Source organism: Catharus ustulatus, chromosome 1, assembly GCF_009819885.2.
Source record: "Catharus ustulatus isolate bCatUst1 chromosome 1, bCatUst1.pri.v2, whole genome shotgun sequence".
Taxonomy (NCBI): Eukaryota; Metazoa; Chordata; class Aves; order Passeriformes; family Turdidae; genus Catharus; species Catharus ustulatus.
Window position 1 is genome coordinate 26,010,622 of NC_046221.1, and position 24,324 is coordinate 26,034,945.

The window sequence follows — 24,324 nt, forward strand, 5'->3', positions numbered from 1 at the left end:
ATAAGTAATAAATGGCAAGAATGAAATACTCAGACTCACAAACTTGTTCAAGAAAACAGTTCCCTAAAAAACTGAATTTCAGTGTAACTATTTCGTTTATTACTTACACCATTTTAAACTCACAGTGTAGATATTTTCAATGAGATGAATTCAGAAAGCAGAGTATCTAGATTTTTCTGCAGATCAAATTAACAACTTCAAACTAAAATCTAAGTTACATTTATCACCACAAGCCCAAAGTAATTAGATTTTTTTTCAAAACACTGAATCAAAAATTATTCAACTCACTATGGAGTAAGTTCATTGGTATTATTCTGGTTGACACACCAATCGTTTTGCTGCTTTTGGCAGTAGGTGGATGGGTCTCCTCAGTCTGTGCCTACTATAATTTCCCTATCTTTCTTCAGGATACTTTGATAAAATCTTGCTTGCTAACATAATAACCCTCATCAATTCAGAACATCAATCTATTCCAAATTAAAAAACCAAATACTTTGCAAGCAAACTTGGATTTCCAAAAAAATTGCAATGGGGAATAAACAGCCAAAGAACAAGACATATAATCTTACCTTCATTTAAGAATTAATGAAATATCAGAAATGCTATCAATGAAACACTACTTTACTTTCCTAACTATTTATAGCAATGGCAGACTGTAAAGGCAAATGCATTTCTAGAAGCATACTGGTCTACTGCAGAAAATTGAAGGAGTCTGTGTAAGTCTGTGCATTATATCCTCACAGGTACACTTAATGATGAGTCTTTAGTACGTTTGTCCTCATCCTAAATAAGTCATTTAAAAACTAAAAAAGACAACAAAAAATCCCCACAAAAACCAAACCAAAATCCAGAGTATTTTAAGAAAAGTGTATGATTAAGTTTCTTATAAAATTCTAGAAGTTTTTTTTAAAACGGAAAAACCACACCTATGCTAGGACTCAGCTGAGAAAGTCCACAGCTGAAGTCCCAGTTCTGTGTCTGCACAGACATCTGTGAAAGTAGTCACAAAAATCAAAGCGTAGTTCTGAAGCAAAGCATATAAAAATAAGTGTTTTCTAAAATGCAAGATGTCCTTAATATAATCACTATGAGCAGAGATTTAATTTAACCCTGTGCGTAAAAATCTGATAGTCTAGAGCAATTAGGAACTCTGTGGAAAGAAAAAACCAGTATTTCTATGCCGCCTCAATCCAGAACCATGCCACTATACAGGCAAAGAAAAGACACTTCAAACACCTTTAGCCAGCAAATATAAACCAGTATCATACTTTATCTGTTTTAAAGTTTAAATTTTATACCACCACAGAAAGCTAAGCCTAAAGAAACCAAAGGAGAAAAAAAAGATATATGAACTTATACTCACTTTCCTTTAGTTTCAGTGGTATTAACAATTTTGAGAAACTTGGGAGATATGCTCACAGGCCAGGTGCCATTTTTCAGCCCCCTTTTGATTATAGGGGAATTTGAGTGGTGGTTTTTTACTGTCAATCTCTTAAAACCATATACTGAAAGACAGGTTGAAGTTGGTTAGGTCAGTGAATGCACAGAAGAACTGCAGACTGGCAGCCCAAGCAGTGCCGCATACCACAGCTTTTCTCCATTTCCCACAGTCTACTTTCACATTCTTCCACTCCTCAGCAAACAGGAGAGGAAAAGCATGATTAACACCATGTTAATTGGTGCATCCATGTGACATGTACCAGTGTGCATTCTGAAAGGTGTATCTAATCCCAATTGAAGAAAAGAGCCTCTATTACATTACATAAAAGTTCAGGAAGACTGATCCTAATGCAGCCATAGCAGCAGCTAAAATAAGTATTTAATTCAGCTTTTCATCCATACTCAGCTATGGGCAAGGCTGATGCTGCACACACAGCCATAAAAACTGATCCTGATGACAGGTGTTACTAGAAGATTCCCACTCTAGAAAAGGTCAAAATATCACTTTCCATACCATTCTGTAAATTGCTATGTCAACAGTTGAAGGGCTAAGTAACCCAATGCCAACAAGACTGCAAACTGACATGCTTGATGAAAAGTGACCCATAGACGAAAGCTGCTTCTCCTCCAGTCATCTCAGGTGATATTCACTGACTCTCACATAACTGGGTTTAGGTGATATGCTTTGTTACCTCCATCTTTTCTTCACAAAGAGAAAACCAGCTATGAGCTGCAGGCCTAACACCTCTCTACCGGCATGAGAAGGCATTTGATAAAGGAGATCTGAGGGAAATAATGTTGTTACTGCTCTTTACAAGGAAATATAATGTAAGAGACACATTTAAAATAAAACAGTTACTTCTACTAAGTAAGGTTCAGCGAAGTAGGCCCTCCAACAAACAACATTTACTATTAAAAATAACCCAGGAGACAACAGAGTACATCAACTGAAGTGCAGGACTATAATCAAGTTAGAACACTCTACAGGAAAGACTGGGATAATGTATAGAAAATATTAGCAGGGATTTTCATTCCTAAGGCAGACACCTGAAAGTCTTTAGCAACATACTGCGTGTACATGTGTGCTATAATATTTATGAACAATGAGACATAACAGGCAATATAAGAATTGCACTTAAAAATGTGGAGTCCCTCCCATTAGCAATAACATTCAAAGGGTGCACAGAGAAAGGGAAAGCTCTGTGAGAGACAGCAACACAGATTGATTTGCATGCTGGAGCTCATCATATCTTTAGACTCCCTTGCACCTTGACCTTAATTTCAGCCCATTTTCTCCAGCAGATCTTTCTCCTCATTGACTTATGCTCAAGTTACAGAGACATGCATTTTCAGTCTCACTTCCATACTCAAAATTAAATGCAGAGTCCTTCCATAAAAATGTAACTTTACAACACAAGAAAACAGAATCCACTGAGAGTCAAAGAAGATTATACAACATTTCTAACCAAATCTATTAATATATTTGTCATATACAAGGTAAAAGAAACAGGTTGTGAAAGGCTACATGGTATCAAAAGACACAAAAAGACTAATAACATAGTGAGTGCACTCCATGCAGTAAAGAACACCCACACAGGTGGGCAAGAAAGAAAAATGGTAGTAAAGAGCAACAACATGGGTAGGCAAGAAAGAAAAAGGAAAATCATAATTAATGTCAATATAGCATTAATCTAATGGCAAAAATATGGTATCTGATCTTCTCACCTTTACAGCAAAGATCACTTTAGTAGCCACAGTCTAAATAGAGTAGAAAGGTGATTATGATCCAGGAATACTTGGGAATTGCTACAATATTCCAGAAAGTTTATTGCAACAGTAGCAAGTCCTAACCAAAGATAAAGAGATAAACAGCTCATATTCTTTCTTTCTCTTTGTTTAATTTGAATATAACTGAGATGTGAAGGAAAAAGTTGACAGAAGTAAGGTTGCCCCCCTACACCTCAGTATCTCCAAAAACCTTGTGACACTGAGCAGGTAAGATGTTGGACAGCAGTCCTTCTTCAAGCAGTGAGCCAGAGCAGTGGCAGGGTTGACAGCAGTGAGCTCAGTCTGTCTAGTGCTAGAGAACACCATCTACAGACACATACAGAGAAAAGATGTTTGATGAAAGGCTCAACAAGCTCTCATAACTTGAGTTGAAATTAAGATTATTTTTCAGAAGTTCATCCATTCTTAAATATAACTAAAGAATGCAATGTATTTCGTACCACTAAAAGACCTCAAATTAAAATTAAAACCTTATGTCTTGTAGGGATATTCTTTAGTTTCATCACAAGTTATTGAGTCCACCTGTAAGACTCAAACACATGTGGCCCAGTTTATGTAAGAGGTCAGATTAGATCATCGTAATGTTTCCTTCTGGCTAAAAGTATACATATACACTTCAAATGTGCAACTCCAAAGGAGATCAAACTGGGGTTTGACCTTACATTCTTGTTTAAATGAGTGACTGGAATATCAGAAACCAGCTAAAGCACAGTTACTGGCCAAGTTTGAATTCAGACCAGAAACCAGTTAATACTGTTAAAGTATGCTGAAACAACATTACAGTTTTTATTTTAATACAACTAACCTGTTCATGTAGATGAGAATCATCTTTCTTCCACTTTTAGACTAATATACTACCATAAACATATATAACCATTCTTCTAACCTAGCAACTCTCCTTGCTTTTCATCATCATATCATAAGCTACAAGTGTTCTGCATCAGCATCTGTGTGAGGCACTGTCTCCTGTTTCAGCTGCCTCAATAAGCATTTTTGGTTAGCTCAAAATGCATACTCTCACCTCAGCAAAAGAACTGCCACTCCTTCCACAGTAAAAGAACTTCACTGTGATCTACAATGGAAAGTGAACTCTGCAGAATTTGACATGACAAGGAAGATTTCAAGTAAGATGTGGACCAGCTCACCAAGCAGAGAATCAGACAGCTTCAAGGAGAGGTGGCACTGAATGCAGATCAAAAACCTTCTCAACAGACCTCCTTAACAGTAAACCAAGTATTTCTCCAAAGAAAATATAGTTCAGATGGCATTTGGCATAGCTGCCCAAAGGCTTAGGGCATGAAGAACTGCAAGAGAAGTTGGTAACTACCAAGTAGCTAGGTACAGCCAGTCTGATCAGTCTGAGCACAATCAGCCTTGAGAGAAAAAAAGCCTTTCTTTTTTAAAAACAGTTCTGATCCTCACAGTCAAACATTTTAACTATACTTGGCAAAAGTCTAACCCTACACTAAGCAGCAGTTATGGCATTCTTTTGTCTAATAACACCTAGTAAAGCTAAGATAAATGAATGCTATAAAGAATAATCAACAGTCTTCTGTAGGATCTTTTCAGATGGTTCAGCATGAAGAGATTCAGAATAAACACTACTGAAACTAGACAGTTGTGCTGAGTCTGTCACACACAGTGGTGAAACAAAATTAATTTGTTAGCTAATAAACACAGTATATCTCAGGTAAAACTATTCACATCCATTTTCACTCCATCATAATTATAAATCTCTGGGCAATTCCCTGTCTTCTGCACTATGGGAGGTGGAAGCCCCACTTCCCCCAAGTGCATCAAAGCTAACATGCTTTACTGTGCAACTATCTTCTAGCTTTGATCCTACTGTCAAAGTCCCAGAACAAATGCAGATGACTTGTTCATAAGATAGTTCTCACACAAGAGATTCCCAATAAGCCATAGTATTTTTGCACACAAACTGATTGGGGACCAACACACAGTTACTGATTATATACATAAAGGAAAAGCCTTGTCCAATACGTCCAAGTAGGTACAGAAACCAAGGTGGTTTCTTAAGAAAAACTGCTACAAGAATTCCAAGATTAGCTCATCGATGCTATGTGAAAATATATTTAGACTATGTACTTCTACAATTTTTGTATTTAAAGACCTGGAAAATAGAAGGACAACAGAACTACCCCAATACAAAGGTAAAAATAGCTAGGCATTGCCATTGCTCAGCAAAATCATTTATCTAAAGGAAAAAGTACCATACTGTGGCCAACATGAATCACTCCAAACTTTAAGCACTTATCAGAAAATAGAGTTAGGAACTAACTGTACTGTTTGTAGGCAGCCTCCAGACTAGGGCAAGGATACAATTGTTGTCATTCCTGCAACAAAGACCGATGCACTACACCACAGTAAGAAACTTAACCTGTAAACCAAAACTTAGATAAAAACAGAAATTTCTTTCACTTTTCATTCATGTTACTATCAAAAAAAGCCACATTCTCCAACCACTCTACCTATCCATCATAAAGTACTACCATACTATGACTGTAATTTCTCCCTCAAACTAATACTCCCTATTGTCTCATAGTTCTTCTACAACACTTTTTTACTCGGATGATCTTCAGGACCCAAAGATACACAAGTATGTTGTGATGGCCATTATGTAACGTTAACATGTTCCTGTGTATCTCAGCAAACCAGAGCTCACCATTCACTTGAAAATGCAATAATTCTACATAAGATATATAAGGGGTCCTTCAATAAATAAGTTTATTTTCAAAGGACCTGCTGAGAATTTTCATCCAGCCACAGGTATTATTTTTCAAAACTGCCCACTCCCACTCACCCCAGAAGGAAGAGATTATAGATGTTCAGACTGAGGCTTTGCTCTCTGCTTTGTTTCCTTACACCTTCCAGAATGCTTCCTTATACCTTTCAGAAACAGAGGAATATCTAAGAATTATGAACCTGATAAAACATATTTGGTGGCTACCTCAGCCCAGATTAGAGACTTTCCCTTTTGATTCTCCCTAGGTCATGTTTTGTTACAACAACAATGCTACTGTACAACCAGTGCATTGACCATAAGCTCAAGACATCAACTGCCTCATGTCCATCTGTCAAAAGCAGTCACCCCAGTTTCAGCAATTTGTCTTCTAGAGGCTTACATCTAGTAGAAAAACATTCATCTCATCCAAAGAAGCAAAGGGTAGGAAAATTCTCTGGTGCAACAACACCAGGATTGAAAGGAGTTTCTGAAGAAGGCAGACAGTGAAGATACTGAATGATACTGTTATTCAAAAATTATAAGGGAGAATTGGCAGACTATTAGGGCAACATGAATCTTACCTGTGTCTTAATGTTATTAGCATAAAGTATCAATTTTAACCAGGATAAAGCAATAGGTAGGTAACAAGACAAAAGGCCGTCTAACACCATGGTTCTCAGGAGGTGGCACCTTCAGGAAGCATCATCTCACAGCAGTGCAGAGCAGCAGTAAGTTCAGAGAGATCCATCTCTGAATGCAACATGCAAGTTAGTAACAAGCCTCTCCAAGGTACCTCTGCTCATGGTGCTCAAGGTTCCCAACAGTGCACAGCTTTAATGGAGACAATCATTCCTGGTTCCACCTGGCTTCAAGCTTCAGACACCAACCACCACCCAAATACTCACTTTCCCCAGCCCTAACAGTCTAAAGAGTGGTATGTATGATGCTGCATTCCCAGGGAACTTCTTCAGAGTTTTCAACTGCACCTGACATCATACAGTACATACAGAGACCTAAAAAGAGGCATTCCATGCTGTACCTGACAGCTTCAGGAATGACACAACCAACAATGGCAAGAATAGAACCCTGAACAATGTTTAAAAAGGTTTCTGCATAATTTTCTCTCCAATTGTCAACACAAAGTCCCAGTGAGTAAGCAAGATTGTTTGCAACAATAAAAGCAAGATTGTTTGCAACAATAAACAAAAACCTGCTGCCTTTTGAAGAAAGTAGACCTGGAGCAGTGCCATATAGGGGTATCATAACCAGAATGACCCAGTCTTAAATAACTACTAATTCTATAATAACAAAAAAATTGAATAATTTAGCTATGTGCAATCAGTCCCCACAAACTTCTGGAAAGTTTATAGGCAGCATCTTAAGTTGTTGCTAGAGTAATCTGTAATTTGTGACTTCATGCTTGTGAATGAGCAAGTAAAGGAAATGTGCTGCAGAAAAGTTCCTATACATTACATGTCTTGACTAATAATTGCATGACAGGAATTATGTAGGAATAACTGACAGGTAAATGTGTTTTGTTTCAGTGTGGTGTTTTCTTCCTTGAAGACAGAAGTTCACTTTTCAAGATCGTATTTATAATCAATTCCATCTATTCAGCTCTATTCAAAATGCTACATCTCAGCAGCTCAGCAAACTGGGAAGGGTGTGGGAGTGGGCATGAACCCTTACGTGTGTATGGATCCAATCTACAACCTCAGGAAAAACAAATGGCACCTGCATAATGGAAACAACATCACACACACCAAGTAAAATTATTAAAAGGCTGTAAATGTGAGAGTCGAAGAAAAGCTGAAACCCTGTGGTCAGGAACTCTTCCCCATAGCTAACAAAAAATAACAGGAGCATTCCAGCAAATGGTTGGGCAAATGATAACACTTTGCTACTTGAAACAAAAAAAGTATGTTATTTTTCTTTTTTCTATCCCTACAGCACTTGACACAGTGGCATACTGGGTCATGGGAAGCATGGCCATGGTCTATGAAAGCTGAAGTACAGTAACTATCAACCTTTCCCACATAAATATGTTAATAAACCTTTTAATAAAACTGGACTTTCATATTAAAAAGTATCTCTCTCCCTTAAAAGATTTTTACCTGTCATCTCAAAATACATATGCCAAAATATGTGTTTGCAAACATACTCTCTTTTGCCTGTAAACAAGGGTATCACTGTTTGTTCAACTAGCACCATATGGGCTTCAGTTTAAAACTATTACATAATCTCCCTGAAGACAGGGAGTACAAAGCAAAGGCAGTTTAACATTTTATTTCACAATTCTTACTTTCAATATTAACAACAAACAACCGCTTGATGTTTAAATATTAGCAGATTACACAGTTGCCACAGGACACTGTGGTTGCATGACCTTCGTCCTTGCTAAAGATCAGAACTAAAAGGTGAAGCTATCAAAGAAGGTACTTGGAAATAATTTACAATTTCATGTGGGAATATAAAATAATCCAGTGAAGACCTACACTGTTTATGCAATGCTGTCACTGGTTTATCTGCCATTGATTTGCCACACCTCAGTCAAAATTGTTAGAGTTCACAATAACTCTCAATAATTAACCTAAGTTGTAAGATACCTGACAACAATAATTAAAATCTTCTAAACTCCTTAAAAAACTGAGGAAACACTTTCAGCATTTTAATTACAAACTATACTGGTTTTAGCTTGAATGATTTTGGTTTCTCATCTGTGAGTCTATTCTATCATAGATATTTGCATAAAGCAATAACTGTTTCATTAAAACATTAAATTTACTTCTGCTGCATTGCCCTCCGAATGTTTTTGTGAGATCACTTGGTTGCAGTGGAAATAATGGTGATGATGTCAAACTGAACATTTTGATTTAAAGACAGGAATTTAAAGGTAAAATCCTTAAAATTACTTTCAGGAAAGCATTTTTAGCAGAGGGGGAAACTGCATCAAACCTTTTTTTTTCCAAGAAAGGCATTTCTATTGCTTTGAAGTCATTACAGATTGCCTATAAAAATGCCATATTAACAAACACAGAACAGTGTTTAAGACACTAGAGAAAACCTAGCACTTTTCTTTTAATGTCCCAGTAACCAGGAGCTCATCCATCTCATTCCTTGGACACTTGGGATGGTGTCAGCACCCTGACATCACCAAATGAATTCAGAACAGCATGTCCACCATCCCATACTATACTAATTCTTAGCCCCAACTGTCAAAACTGTAGCAGAATTCCAAAAAACTCTTTATGACCAATTGATCCAGCACTTCAAAAGACAAAAAATTAATGCTTTACCTAAAAAAAAATGCTGAGTGATCAATCAGTGATTACACCTCACAGTTTTCACAAGTTGCACTACCCCAGAAAGTCTGCAGTGAGCAGAAAAGCCAGAAGATCACGCACTGGTTTTCATTATATACACCTCTGTTTGATCAAATTGTGGGTCGTACACAACACAAAGTTCCAGGTTTCCAAAGTTACAGACGAATTGTAGGCACACATTCTGTATAAAACTTCCTAAAAACACTGGAGGAAAACAAGTGTATTTGGGAGTGTTTCTGTGCATATTTTGCTAAGGTATTTCCATCATTTTCAAGAGTTCAGTGCTCTCTTTATTTCTTTCTCTCCCCACACATCCATAGGAAAAGGGAAAAAAGTTGATTTATTATCTTCAACTTGTCAAAGGTACACAAAATAAGGAACTATTAAGTACTAGTTCAATTACACAGGATTTGAATGTTGCACACTTGAGAATTAAGTATTCTGGTTTGGGCTATTCTCATACCTGAGATAATGAATCTATAGGTTACATGTAATGGAAAACCAAAAGCAAACTGCAAGAGTATTGCAGTCATTAAGAGTTTTACATCACCATTTTCTTCATGGAGACAAAAGAGACTCAAAACTTCTGTAGTATAATCTTCACAATGCAGAAAAGACTGAACCTGCTGCTTCACACCAGTTAGTCTTGACAGAAAAGATCCAGACCAAGTGACTGATCTAGGTCTGTGAATAGATTAAAAGCAATTGTATAAAGTTTGTTGTTGCCATGTTTTTCTTCCTTTTGAACGGCATCAACATGGGACTAATTCATGATCTTTAGAAAGTAGTTTCCAGTTAAGACTGACACACAATGGCAAGCAGTCTTAGACAGGTGAAGTGACAGGAAGGAGGAAGGCTGACTTGATGTCAGTGACAAAAACTATTTTAATGGAAATGTGAAATTATTCAAAAATTTCTTCTCCTAAACACGTTAAGATTTCTCTAGTCAGATGCAGACTGCACAATGGGCTGAGAGAAGGAATCAGGCAGACGCAGTATTTTTACATACCATGTTTTTCTAATGGCTTTTCATACTCAGTGCCTCACTTAAAGGTTTCTTCTGTCAAAGATCTGTTAAATCAGTGATGTTTCATCAAATAGTAATTGTCAAACATGATAAAGAACTACAATAATAACAAAATACGTGACCAAGAGGTTTTAGTAGACAAGGATCCAGGCAAGACTGGAAATAGGTTGTATTTCCAAGGCACAGAAAAATGACAACAGTAATGAAGTCTGCTGTTTGTATTCAGTAGTACTAATTTTCAGACCTCTTCTATCCTAAAATAAGACCTCAGTATCAGGTCATGCAACGAACAGGTATGACAGAAAAGTCACATAACAAAGGACAGATGATAATGCATGACTGCTACTGCAGAACGTATCTTTCTATTAAGTCTTTTAGGTAGGGGAGACTCCTGCCCTGCTACTGATATGAGACAACATCCCAGTGTCTCTCCCACATTAAGAACACACACCAGACCCCAGACTTGAGTAAACAGATGTAGAAGACACCTGACATAAAAGAACTGGAAAAAAAGCCACACCATAAACACACACTACTAAGAGGCACTGAGACAGGAGGTTTTATTTCTCAGTATATGTGTGTCTACTCATTTGAACACAGACCTTTAAACCAGAGTTGCATGCACAGACACAGAATCTTTTGTGTCATGATCCTGCTGATGGTCTTTCATGTTTTAGATACGTTACCTGCATTTTGATTAACACCCATCAACCTTTGACGAAAGATGTAGTCAGATGCTGCTCAAGCTACTCCAACACTGAATAATTTGCTCTAATTTATTCCTTTAAAACTACTCTAATTTACTGCTTTACTTTGATGAAGTGGGCACTTCTGATAACTTCTCAGAATTAAATTCCATTGGTTGGGGCAAAAACCCAAAACCCCCCAAAAATGATGGTTCTGCTGGCTGAGAGAGTTCAGGGAAGTTGGGATAAGGAACAGCAACTGAAATATAAAGACAATTAGAATTTCTTCCTCCTATCAGCTGGATGATTGGCATTTGGTTTAGGACCATCCTTGTGAAAGTCTCCCCCCTTGTTGACTAAGTGCATTTTTAAGCAGTGGGCAAATATCTTCAGGAGGAAGGTAGAAAAATGTGTGCTCTTCCATTTTCTGAAATCTACAGGTATTTTTCCCTGTACACAATGTCAGAATGAAAAACAAAGCACAGTGAGTGCTAGTTAATTTTTTCTCCTCATCTCCTTGCAAAGCCAGCTCTAAAGAAAGACTCAGTCTGCCACAGATTGAACCTTCCATTTCCTATTAAGTTTAAACTTATCTTCACAGACAGAAATGAAGCCTGGCTCCAGGAAAGAACATTTTTAAATCCTCAGTGAATAAAGATCAGGTAATAATCGCCTACAGAAACTGAAAAATGTGAAAAGGTAAATACAAAACAGTGCATGGAGCTGGAAAACATCTCTGGTCAATGGCATTTTACATAACAATCTGAATTCCAGTAAATCGATTTCAATTACAAAGGAAGTACCAACAAGATCACAGGTTCACAAACAGAGGAAGGATAAATTCTATTGGGGAGACAACAAGTGAAATTCAAATATATCAAATCTATGTTCTCACCCTTTTCTTAAAGTTTTCAGTCTAAGTCCAAGTCTTTTGTCCAACTATATAGGAAATACTCAGACTGATTCCCCACACTTCCCAGTCTGTGCAGTTCCCCAACTGCTAAGGAATTATATCTTTTAGATTTGCTCAACAGCTGTTCAGCTCAACAGCCATGGTTTTGATACTTCAGAATACTAACTACAAAAAAACATCTGAACCACAGAATCACAGCATATGCTGAATTGGAAGGGACCTACAAGGATCATTGAGTCCAATCCCTGTCCCTGCACAAGACCATCCCCAAGAGTAACACCAAGTGCCTGAGGTCATTTCCAAACACTTCTTGAACTCTGTTGGGCTTGGTGCTTCCCTGGGCAGTCTGCTCCAGTGCCCAAAGGTTCTCTGGGTGAACAATCTTTCCCTAATATTCGACCTAAACCACCCCTGACACAACTTCAGTCCTTCCCTTGGGTCCTGTCACTGGTCACAAGAGTGAAGAGATCCGTGTCAGCCCCACCTCTTCACCTCACAAGGAAGTTCTGGACTGTGATGAGGTCTTCCCTCAGTCTCCTCTTCTGAAGGAGGAAGGAAAACCAAATCTGCCTCTAAGTATTTATAAGGTTGGCTAATAACTATGGTCATCTAGCTACACAACATCTTCTGTATTCTACCTTTGAAATTAAATTTACTCTTTGCAATCCTTCAATTACCCTAACCATCAAGGCCATAACAATCACAGTTGTAAAAAGCACATGTATTACTCTTCTGATAGGTCCCCATAATGGCAAAAATAACCTTTAAAAGCCTTGAAATTTTTATACTGATGGAATTTATTTTTTAAAAAACTAGATATTAAGAGTTACAGGGTACGTTATCTTCACATGGGATTGATTCGCAGTGGGACCTGAAGACTGCAAAATAATTTAAAGACTGCACACTTCAAGTAATGCTAATGCTAATACCCTTCAAGTAAAACTATTCTTTGATATTTCTGTTTTGAAAAGATGACACAATCAGGTTCCAGCTATATAATTTGTGGCTAATCTCAATATAATCTAACAATAGCTCTACAGAAACTACAACTTCAGGACTATTACTGCCAGCTCACCAAAACTTGGACCTTAGCAGGTGAATTTAATTCTCTAGTCTGGCAGCTCCTATCAAATAATATCTGCTGGTCAAAAAACATTTAATGCATTAAATGCTCTGTTTCTACAGGATTCTTCTTTGAATTACTACATATCATTTACTATCTGCCTCCCTGATCAGTCTGTTTTGCTGCCAAACAATCCTGTCCCAGATACCCAAATGGGGTTTTGGAATTCATTAATTATCAGCTTTCTGCAAAGCACTGCACTTCACAAAAAGGTAATCTTACAGGTGTGAATAAATATATGACTGTGTTTCTCTCCACATCACATCAAATTGAATTAATCCAGTAATATGCAATAAGATGTGGTGTTAACATATTTTTCCATTATTTGCCCCTGGTTTTCATCAAAGAGAGTTAGTAATAATGCAAACAGCACTAATAAGGCTGGGAAGTGCTCACCTGTCCTAAGGACAGTTTGTGGAGTGAGAATTACGGTTACCTGTTCTGTTCACTGCCATCACAGCTACCTAAAATATTAACAGTATGACTGCCAAAAATGTGAAAAGATTACGGAGATGTGCAGAGTACAGAAATTTTGCCACTTAAAAATGGAAACATATTTTAGAATAACTAAAAAAATCACAAGCTGTAGTAGTACTATTTATTACAATAAATTAGGTTGCCTAAGCTTTCCAAATATGATATTTGGGTTAAAAAAACAACAAACTAAACCAAACCAAACTGAAAAACATAAAAACATAAAAACATACCAGAAAAACAAAACAAAAACAAACAAACAAAAAAAAAACCCACAAAGACAAATCCCAAAGAAGGTCTCAGGTGTCTGTTCTCAGAGTACCCTCCCTTCAGCTCTGGTCAACAGCCTTTGAGATCAGGTCTTCTGCTGAAGGGATAAACCAATATTATTGATGCTAACATGGACTGGCTGATAGGGAGCAAGACCAAGGGCACATGGAGGTCATAAGTCATAAAGGCAACAGTAACAAAAACCACAAATACATGAAACTTCTCTGTAGCTTCGTTTTTCATTTTGACCTTTATATATTTTAATACAGATAATTAATAAAATGACAGAGTGCTTAACAATTCACATGTGCATCAATCATTCAAAAACTACCAATCAAAGGAAAATAAAACACTGATTATTGCATGGCACTCGAGGTTCCTTCATCTTTGGCATCTGTCATTAAAGTCATCCTCCTTTAATTTCCCAATTTTCTGGAGAGTTAGGATTTCATTTCTCAGAGTTAGAATTTCACCAGCTGCCTGACTCCTACAGACTAAGGCTGCAGTCATCTTCTGCATGTGGTGTTGAGCTAAGGCTCATCAGCACTGCTAGAAAAACATGTAGGGACCAGCTAGACTAATCAAGGCAAAACCAACCACAAACTTGCCTAAAGCAAGTGGCAGTTACTTCTTCTACAGTAAAGTCAGGTCCCTTTTGAATACATAAATAAGCCAACCAAGAGACGCATATCTAAAAACAAAAAAACAAACAAAAAAAAAGCAATACAACAGTAGAAATCATTTGCAAGGGAAGTCTGATTTTTTACTTCTGCTTTCTCAGAAAACACCTTTTAAAAACATTCCTATCAGTCCAGGTATTAGGCTATACAGAGAAAATACGACAAAATACTTTAAAAGAGTTGAGTATAAATATTTTAAAGCAAAATTACAACAAAGCTTTCTTGGTGTTTCAGTTCCATTTTTCACTTTCCTTCTTTTAATTTAAATTTTTGCCCACTGGCATGTAAATAACTAGTGGGTAATTAGTTGACCAATTAGTTCTATGACAATTTCACAATTTTGCCTACACAATATTACAGTTACATCCGCATGGCTACATTATTGCACCATGCCTCCTACCTTTAGGAAAAAATCCCTACAACCTCTATGGCTATCCCAGCATGAACCATGGCTGACAACAAACTACTTACCAAAAGTAAAAAACCCTGCCTTCTCATTTCTCTGCTGAGCAGTGGAAAATGCAAAAGTATCTTTAAAGGCACAGCAGTAAACAGTCCTACAGTGGTCACACTAAACAACCCTTCACAGGTTTGGTGAAAAGCTATGGAAGTAGTGGAAGCTATGGAAGTAGTGATGATACTAAGATTTTAGAAGTGTCTTTAAAAGGTTTGGCTGTGTAGGCACAAGTCTGCCCATCTCAGTGCACTCTCTAAAAATAAAACGTGTGTTTGTGTATTTGCAAATTCCACTTTGCTCAGCCTCTGAGGGCTTGATCCATTAGCACGCTTCACTACCTCTAGTCACAGCATGATGCAAAAACCATTCCATTTCTACAAGCAGAAAGTCATATGCAATTTAAGGTTTTAGGATTCCAGAAGTTTCACCAAGGTGCACATCCAGAACTGCTGCAGCTCTGATTTGAGCATGTACAGACATTTCAGACACACTGACAAGGCACCCAGCAACCACACATGCAACACGTCTAATGCACATTGGCAGTGAGCACCAGGCAGCAACCCTCCGAAACTGTGGCAGCTGGAGGCATCATTCATGCAAAATGCATCAACACTGCTGGCAGCAAAGAATCCAAATCGTCCCCACTCCAGCTGGGTACCCTAACTGGTAGAAACTGACCCAGGTTCTGGCCCACACCTCTTGCCCCCAGTCCTTGTGTTGCATTACAAGAACACAATGCAATGGCCCTGCCTGAAACAGAGGTGCAAACCTTGTGGTTTAAAGATCTTCCAGGGAATTTTCCTTTTCATCCCTGTTGTTTCATTTCACATTGGCTGCCTTACATGCACGCTGACTGTTTTGGTACTGATTCCTGACACCTCTAGTAAGTTTCTTAATTCCAAAGTCAAGGGGGTAAAAAAGTTAGGCATGGAGATGTCAATCTAAAGAACACCAAAAAATCATCTTTTTTTCACATGGCCAGAGTGTAAGGCAGATCTCCAAGGAGCCTCAAAGAGTGACCATACTGGTCAGCATAAAATCACTTCTTGCAGGCTGCCTAGGCATGCAAGACATCATAAATACATTAATCCAGCAGCTGATGTTTAGGGAATCTCGCATGTATCCAACAAGAGGAATGTGATTAGTCCTTCAACAAGCTGCTTCTTCTCTAAATGCACATAGTTTGGTGTACATGCAGTCACTTCGCCACTCTCTCTCAAATGTTTCTTCTTTTCCCCTGAAGAGGAAAAGAAAAATGCCAACAACCCATTCTTTGTGAGCAATTTCATCCTTTAACACAGTGGATTTTGTTCAGGTCAAGTAACATTTTTGGTAAAGAATATAATTGCAATTGCCTGTTTCTAAGATCTTGTAAATAGCATGACATTATTTTAAAAACTTATGAAAAATGCATTTACAGCGTTCCTTTAAGTGTTTTAACACAGCTTCAGCTGAAATTGCTTTATTCCAAAGCAATTGAATATAGAGTATTTTTATAAGGACCTCTTTGTCTCTCTGCAAATGACTGCGATACAGATACTTTCCAGAAAGAGAGTGCACCAGAAAATATGCAACCTTACATTTTACTAGCCATAGTTATCTAGCAGCATAAAACATCAGTTGCTCTGTTTCTGAAGATTATGTTGTAGCTAAAGCAAAACAGCATGATTAGCAGAGTCAAGTAGTGCCTAGAGGTCTTGTGCAAGTTTAGGTCTGGCACCATACAAACCCACAGGCTCTATTCAGTATGGTAAAGCCATTCTACAGCCAAAGCAGAGGCAATTCCACAGAGTGAAAGCAAAAATTAAGCTAAAATTCATCAGCACATTCATGCCATCTTCCAGGAAATACAGTATCACATACCTCCTTGTCATACTCCTTGGACAACATAGACAAATAAAACAGACATTGGCCTAAACAAGTTGGTCAGAAGACACATTGTTATCACTCAGGGCTGTAAGCTTGTCTACACTATAGCTCCTTGGAGTGCCTTTAACGCGTGGTTTGAGGCACACTTGGAAGAGCTTCTGTAACCTCCTGGGACACAAAGTTGCATAGAAAGAGCAAATTATTTCTCGATGTGATAAAATCCAGATCACTTTAAATACTTTTCAGCAGTCATCGCAAAAGACAAGGTATACACGTAACTGCTGCGTCCAGTAGCCTCTCCTAGGCAGGAAGCAAAGTCACCCCGGAATTCCTCTTCAGCGGTACCACAATGGAAAGGTGCAAGTTTCAAAAACTTGCCAAAACCACTGGCAGTTGCAACATGTGATGCTATTGGTACCTAACATACTAAAGACATAGAGTAACCTCTCCCACCACCTCCTTCTGCCCCCACCTTGCTCTGATAAGGAAAGGTGGGGGCAGAGAGGAAATAGTACAAAGACACAGGTAAACTCAGTTGAGACAAAAACCCCACTGTAATAAAGCTGCTTTTCAGGGTAACTCCATCCACTGTGGAAGAGAGTTGCACAGACTTTTTCCACAGCAGAGTTGCTCCATGACTGTCATTTCTGGGATTATTCTTGCCAGTGGGCCCTGTAGTATGCTGTAAGTCTTCTGAGACTAGGACTTAATCCTCCTGAGGGTACACACCATAACCAAAGATTCATGCAGTAGAAGAAACCAAATGAAACTAAACACATAAACTACAACAGGCAGGACAGTGGAGTAAATGACTTGGTTTCTCCTCTGTTTCAGCTGCAGTCATCAGTCATGATATTTTGTACTTATAAAAAGTCTGAAGTTATCAGCACTCATATAAATTCAATGTCCCTCCATCAGGCAAATTCTGGTCTCTTAAGAAATCAAGATGCAGTAATAAGTCATAAGCAGCATAAATACATGTTTTTTCTGAGGGGAAAGTGGAAAGAAGAGTCTTGTGATACATACAGTATTTAAGAATTTACATATTTCTGCACAGATCCAAAATATAACTATGCATGAGCAAGCACTGCTGGACCTGTACAGACTAGCAGCAGGACTTTCCACGTGGATATTACATGGTGCTATCACATCCAAAAAATTACCATGGTACCATTAAGCGCCATAACACTATTAAATTTCTAGTACATAAACTCAGAGGTACTTCAGGGAAACAGATTGTTCTCTCCTTACTCACCAACCACTTTCCTCTCCAAAACTGATCTCACTGAGTGGCTGGAGCCTGTCCACAATGGACACCATTCCTTTCATGGACACAGGAGCCCATCATGATGCCAGAATCCCTCACCTCTTCTTTTCTGAGGGCCCAACAAATCCATGTCCAATGCAATGCAATTCTTCTCTTCCATTTTGCTGGAGGAAGGGAAGAATGGCACGATTGAGGGCAAGAAGAGTGAATTTATTCTGCTCCCAGGCACACTCCATGCTACTGCTAGCACAGGAGAGACGAGCACAGGAGAAGGAGCTGAACAAAGAGGCAAAATGGAGTTGTATGGTGCACAAAGGGACACACTGGGTGTGCATGGCAGCAAAATAACCAAAGTGGCATGGTTGTGTCAGCATCTAACAGATTTGGCGTTGTTTGCAATCACATTTATTTAGAATTGCATTGCCATTGTGCCTGCATTTCAACCACTGCTTACCCAAACCTCACTAATTCACATCATCCAGGGCAGGCACTGGATCGCTTCGGCAGACAAAAGTGTTTGTAGAGGTAGGGCCAGTGGTACCAATCCCTCACAGAACTCTACTTAATACAGCTGAGGTGATCTTGCAGGACTGGGGCGTTCAGTGTGAGATGTCTGACTATAGTAACACCAAGACATACAAGGAGCCTGTGCCTGGGGACTAACTATTTTTGATGTGACAAGGATTTAGGATTTTAAATATAGATGTGGCAGTAACCAGAAACAACATTTAATTCCACTGAGACAGCTTCCATAATAAGCAGTTTCAGAAAAACACAAGAGAAAAGAGAATTAAAAAAAAAAAAAAGTTAAATACATGAAAATTGCATAACCAATTTTCTTCACCTTGCATTAGAACTGTCCCAAATATTGTCACATAAGTTAGCAACAAATTTCTTTTTGTTACTTTATTGATGTGGTTCTGACAGTCAGGCATTTGTTCTTCGACAGACTTACACATGCACTTAAAATTAAGCATGCAAGCAGTCCCATCGGGTACTGATGTAAGGTTCATGCCTTTATTCGAACAGTCATTTTACAACTAGCTTTGTTAGCATGCAATGTTTGTGCTCACTTTGTTAATAAGACAGTAATTTTGAAATTACTTATACATTCTGGGTAGCATGGGCAACCAGTTCATGCCCAATGGATAAAAGTTCACCCATGACACACAAAAAAAAAATTACATTAGAAACAGGGACATTCCATAGCGTTTCAAAATCAACTCCTGTATCATTATTACACAGTTCATACAATTAGTGAATTTTATTCACATGCTATCCATAGCAGAGATAAAGTTTAAAGGCGTTCAAGTGCTTCCATGCTAAGCTACTGTTTTTACAGTTTTCTAGGCTTTTATTTATTTACTAAAATTATTTGAGTTTGGAATTTTCATTAATGCAATTTTTAACTGTCTTGATTGTAGCTTAGTGGTTACAAAATATGAAGTTTAAAAATATTATATACACTAGCTCCCATTATAAATACCAATTTCTGACCTTAAGTTGAACAAAGTGACATAGTAGCAAAGGCAAGATCAACTACAGAAAGAAGTCTCATTGAGACATACCTTAGAACCTCACACTGAAAATACATTTATATTTCACCAAGCAGTAGAACTTTAAAAAGACAGCAAGTCACACTTTGCACATGCATGAGACAACAGCTATGCCCAGAACTTGTAGCAGAATAGGGATCAAGGGTAACTGACATTCACTCAACACAAACATTTAATTTTGCTGTAAAATACACACCAGGTGAACAGCAAGGGGCATTAGCTAGACTACGTAAATTCTTTTTAGAACTATCTGGCTAAAGGGCAAAAAAACAACATTGTGATTGCATCGTTAAACACTCAAAATGAAGAAATAAGCAGGACACACTACCTAAAACATTAGTGCTTTGTACCTGCATTACCACAAAGATGTTCCACATAGGCTCTTTTTTTGCACAATGCGGAAAAAGAAGCCAGTGCCTAGGATGGTCATTTAGTTACTGATGGGGTAAAAATCTACTGGAAAATCTCACCTCTGTGTTTTTTGTGTGAACATAATTTACAGTGGAGTTGTCCCAAAACAGTTTCAGAAAATATTTTTGAAGTTTAAGAAAAGTCACTGATGTGTAACACACACCGTTTATGATGTTGTATAAGTTGCAAAATTGAGCTATATACTATGGAAAAATTAAATAGGGGTGTAGTGCCCATTTCTTGATACCTGAGTGCTTAACTATGCAGCCTTAACAGTATCCCATTTGGGTTTTCCTTTTGAGAGACTGAATTCCTAGAGTCTGCTTAAAATGTCAACATTTGAAATCTTGCAAGCAAAGACCAATTACATTCAATCCCAAAGACTCATATGCCTAAAAGGGTATAATTAAAAAATTAAAGGAAGCAGTCATGCAGGATACCAGCAAGGAAAAAGTACTAAAGAAATTTTAGAAAAAGCATTTAACTCACCAGTCCATTGTTTGGCTGAGGTGAAAAAGGCAAACATTACTGAGATGCATCAGTGAGGAAGTTAGAACACAAATCAAGGCCCGCGCCTGCAAGCACACGTGAATAACTTCAGGCCCAGAAGCTCTTTCCGTGGCAAAGTTATTCATATGTGTGCTTGCAGAATCTAAGCTCAGACTTACCCTTAAAGTACAAAATGCTACTTACATTTTGCTACTGACCTCAATATAAACAAAAATTCACCTGTGTTCAACTGTTTTAACTGAAAAAGACAAAAACCCCCTTGAAATTTCACAATTAATCCATTCTAGCTGCTCATAGTTTTTGTTTGTTTGTTTGTTTGCTGTTAACATTAACTCTCAGAACGTGTTTAGGCTTACATACCAGAAGCCTTCCTTGGAAGCTATGTGAGGACTGTACACCCTGGAGTAAAAAGAGCTGTATCTCTGCCTTGCAATACACCAAGAATGCTTATGACACGACAATTAAGCCATTATTCTTTTTATTGGGTATCTCTCCGCCAAGCCTGATGTAACCTGACATATACAATATTCAATTAAATGTCTCTTAAAGTGTTGAGTCTTTCCAACATATGCTTGTGTAGATTTTGGGGATGTGAACTGTGTAAGAAATCTAGCTTAAAGAAAAAGGACCCCATGCAAATGTGCACCATGGAGCACACATGTCTACCCAATAAGACAAACACTGAACACATACACCATTTTTAAGTATATGTGACTAGTATAGGTTCAAATGGATTGCAAATTACAAACCACTGCTTGGAGAAGAGAAAGTTAGTAAAAGGTTCAAAAAGCCAGAGAATAGAAGACTTTTAAGTCTTTACATACCAATAGTTTGGTAAGATGTAACTGATATGTGTGTATGGACCAGTGGGCAATCAAATTTTTTTTAAAAGGCTAGATAGCCGAGATTCACAAATAGTGAACACAAGATTTGGGGATGCCTGAGGGCACTAGCACTGAGGGATCAAATATTGCTCAATCCACTAAAATAGCATGCAGTTCAGATAACCTAAGTTCTTACTGAGAAAGGTGCTGACCAAAGCAGCTCTGTCCTACACAGAAAGAAAGGAGCACACAACTCTGGCCACACTGAGCCATATGCTGCTTTGAGTTGTTTGGGGAAACTTTGTTTCCTGATGTTCCCTCAATGTAATTTTCATCACTGACTCCAATAAAAGAAGGACAAGGAGCAATTTCTTTCTGAAGTGTCAGTATTCAAACATGAAACCTAATGAAAGTAGTAAGTTTTGAAATACCAACATTATATCTAATTTTATCTCCCTTTGGATATGGCCTTGATCCACCTAATGGCTATTTTTTTTAATGGGATGTGAATATATTATTAGGAGATTAAATAAAGTATTTCAATTTGTTTATCCTTCTGATCAGCAAACAAAAGCCTAAATGGCAGGTATCCACCTGACAGGAGAGCACTGAGAAGTAAAAATGGTTGGAAATGATAACCAGATACGATAACAGAAGGTAAAAAAAGGTACATGGGAGAAAATCGGAGAAAAATCAAAAAGGGACTATCGCGCTAAGGCCTGCAAGCAGGACAGAGCCAACATCTGTGCCACTCCGGGACCTGGCAGCCGCAGTTCGGAGAACCGCTGCATCCTCTGGTCCAAACAGATGTGTGTGTCCGCATGTTCCGCACGTGTGTGCGCGTATCTTTATGCCTCTGTACATGTGCAAGAAGGGGCACGGCGGGGCTCTCACTCAGCCACTACTGGGCCCAAATGCACTTGGCGGAGCCGCGGCCGGGCCAGGGCACGGATGCCCGGCGGGGCAGAGCGGGGCCTCGCCGGGGACAGCGACGCCAGCACTGATACCGACACCGGCACCGACAGCGGAACCGGCACCGGCACGGCGGCACCGGCCGCGGGAGGCGCCGTGCAGTGTCATTGACGCCGATGATGCATCGCAAGGGGAGCGCAGGCCCGCTGCTCCCGGCGCGGGCAGCTGCGGATCCTCGCCGCGCTGGCACACGGCCCCGCCGGCCGGGGGCCGCCCGCTGCCCACCTCCCGCTCCCCCGGGGCCGGCGGCGAGCGGCCGCCGAGCCGCGAAGAGGAGGAGAAGGAGGAGGAGGAGGAGGCGCCACGCCGGGTTTCGTCAAGGACAGGCCCGAGGTCAAACCCGGCAACCTCCCCGCCGCGGCCCCTTCCCCGCCGCCCGCCGCCTGCCCGCCCGCCGGCGGCGGTGCCTTACCTTGGCAGCCATGCTGTGCCCGGCGCGGCCACCCCTTCCCGTCCCTTCCCTTCCTCCGCTCCCCTCCCTTCCGACCGCGGCGCGCAGCTTCCCCGCCTGCGCACCAGCCCGCCAGCGCCGGCCGTCACCGCTCGCTCGCACAGGCAAGGACGGGGCGCCGCCCCCGCCCGGCCCCGCCGCGGCCCCGTGATCGCCCGGCACGGCCCGGACCGGCCCCGTGATCGCCCGGCACGGCCCGGACCGGCCCCGCGGGCTCCGCGCTGCGCGCCGGGCGAGGCGGCGGGAGATGCGGCCTCGGGCACCGGCGTTGCGGGGAGAACCCCGCCTCGTCGCAATGAAGGGCCCTGCTGCCCTGCTGGCTCCTCCGCATCTGGTGGCCCAACTGCGCACGGGGACCCGAGCTCCTGGGGGATCCCGAGCTCCTGGGGGCCCCGCAGCCTCCCCGCCCGCTGGAGTCGGTGACCATGTCACCAGTGGGTGACTCGCACTGCTGACCCCGGGGAATGCCCCCGGCGTGCTCGGAGGATACCGGGGCGAGTAGCGAGGGATGCCAACACTTTCACATCAAACCCTGCTGTCCTGCCCAGCGCTAATTTCTTCCCCTCAGGACAGGCTGTTGGAAGGATGTTTCATCCAGTTGCAGCATCCCCAGCCATCATTCTGGGATGTACCAAGAACGAGCTGTGCCTTCGACCAATTTTTGTCAGTTCTGTGCTAGTTTCTAGGTCAGCATGACCGTGACACACAGCGCAGGGCTGTACCCAAGATGCCCACGAGTGTGGCACGCTAAGCCCCGCAGGTTCGCAGGCTGCCCAGGGCGGCGTGACCGGGCATGTTCTGCACTGCACCTCTGGGGGTGCGGGCTTGTGGCTGCCCCCGGGGCAATCCCCAGGCTGCCACTGCCCGCTCTGGCTCGTCCCGGGGCATCTGGGGGATTTTAGGATAGACTGGGGCTGGTACTGGAGGCAGGGAACTTGCCACGTGCGTGTGACTAAAGGTTGCTTACAGTAACAGCTCCAGGGCAAGTTTTCGAGTTAGTAATGATGTATCAAGTTAGTCATAGCTTTGAGGTAGATATTTCAGCACTTTCCCTAAAACCGAGTTTTGTAAAGATGCTACGAAGACTAAGGATCCCAGAGACATCTATATCGTAAACCAAAACCAATTAACTCTTTAATTGCTATTGATTGTCCTAGAGAGAGACAGTAGAGGAATGATAAGAATTCCTAAATGCATCCCCTCTCTAGAAAAATTGTAAGGATTCATAACCATATCTGTGCCTGCCAACTATAAATCTGTGAAGAGAATCTTTATGTTTTCAGTCCAACGAGTTAGCTACTTCTGGTGTTTGAGCAAATCGTAGTCTCCCTTGTGTCCTTTGGAGGTTTCTTTGTCGCCTGTGAGGCCCAGCAGCAGACATGTCCCCTTCTCTGCAGTCTCCCAGTCTCAGCTTCTTGTAAAAACCTTCCATTTGCAGGATTCTCTTCCTTTTCTACTTGCCCCACATATGTGTGCCCATTGCATGTGCTCAGCTGTTCTGTGAGACAGCACAACCTTTCTCTTCTTGCTGCATCTCCCT

At 40.2% G+C, this 24,324-nt stretch overlaps 1 protein-coding gene across 5 annotated transcripts in view; it reads right to left on the reverse strand.

Moving 5' to 3' along the window:
• SLC25A13 (solute carrier family 25 member 13) overlaps positions 1-22,857 on the reverse strand; it is a 103,624-nt gene extending 80,767 nt beyond the window's left edge. The window contains exons 1-3 of one of the 5 annotated variants that reach the window (XM_033052371.2): positions 22,746-22,857; positions 20,517-20,531; positions 16,788-16,799 (exon numbers count right to left, since the gene is read on the reverse strand). In XM_033052371.2, coding sequence (XP_032908262.1) covers positions 16,788-16,799; positions 20,517-20,531; positions 22,746-22,757 — 39 coding nt within the window. In that variant the 5' untranslated portion in view covers positions 22,758-22,857. Of the gene's footprint in view, positions 1-16,787; positions 16,803-18,048; positions 18,225-18,514; positions 18,846-20,516; positions 20,532-22,745 lie in introns of those variants that run through there. The other 4 variants (XM_033052364.2, XM_033052381.2, XM_033052394.2 and 1 more) reach the window with 4 other exon arrangements.
• Between the last annotated feature and the right edge of the window lie 1,467 nt (positions 22,858-24,324).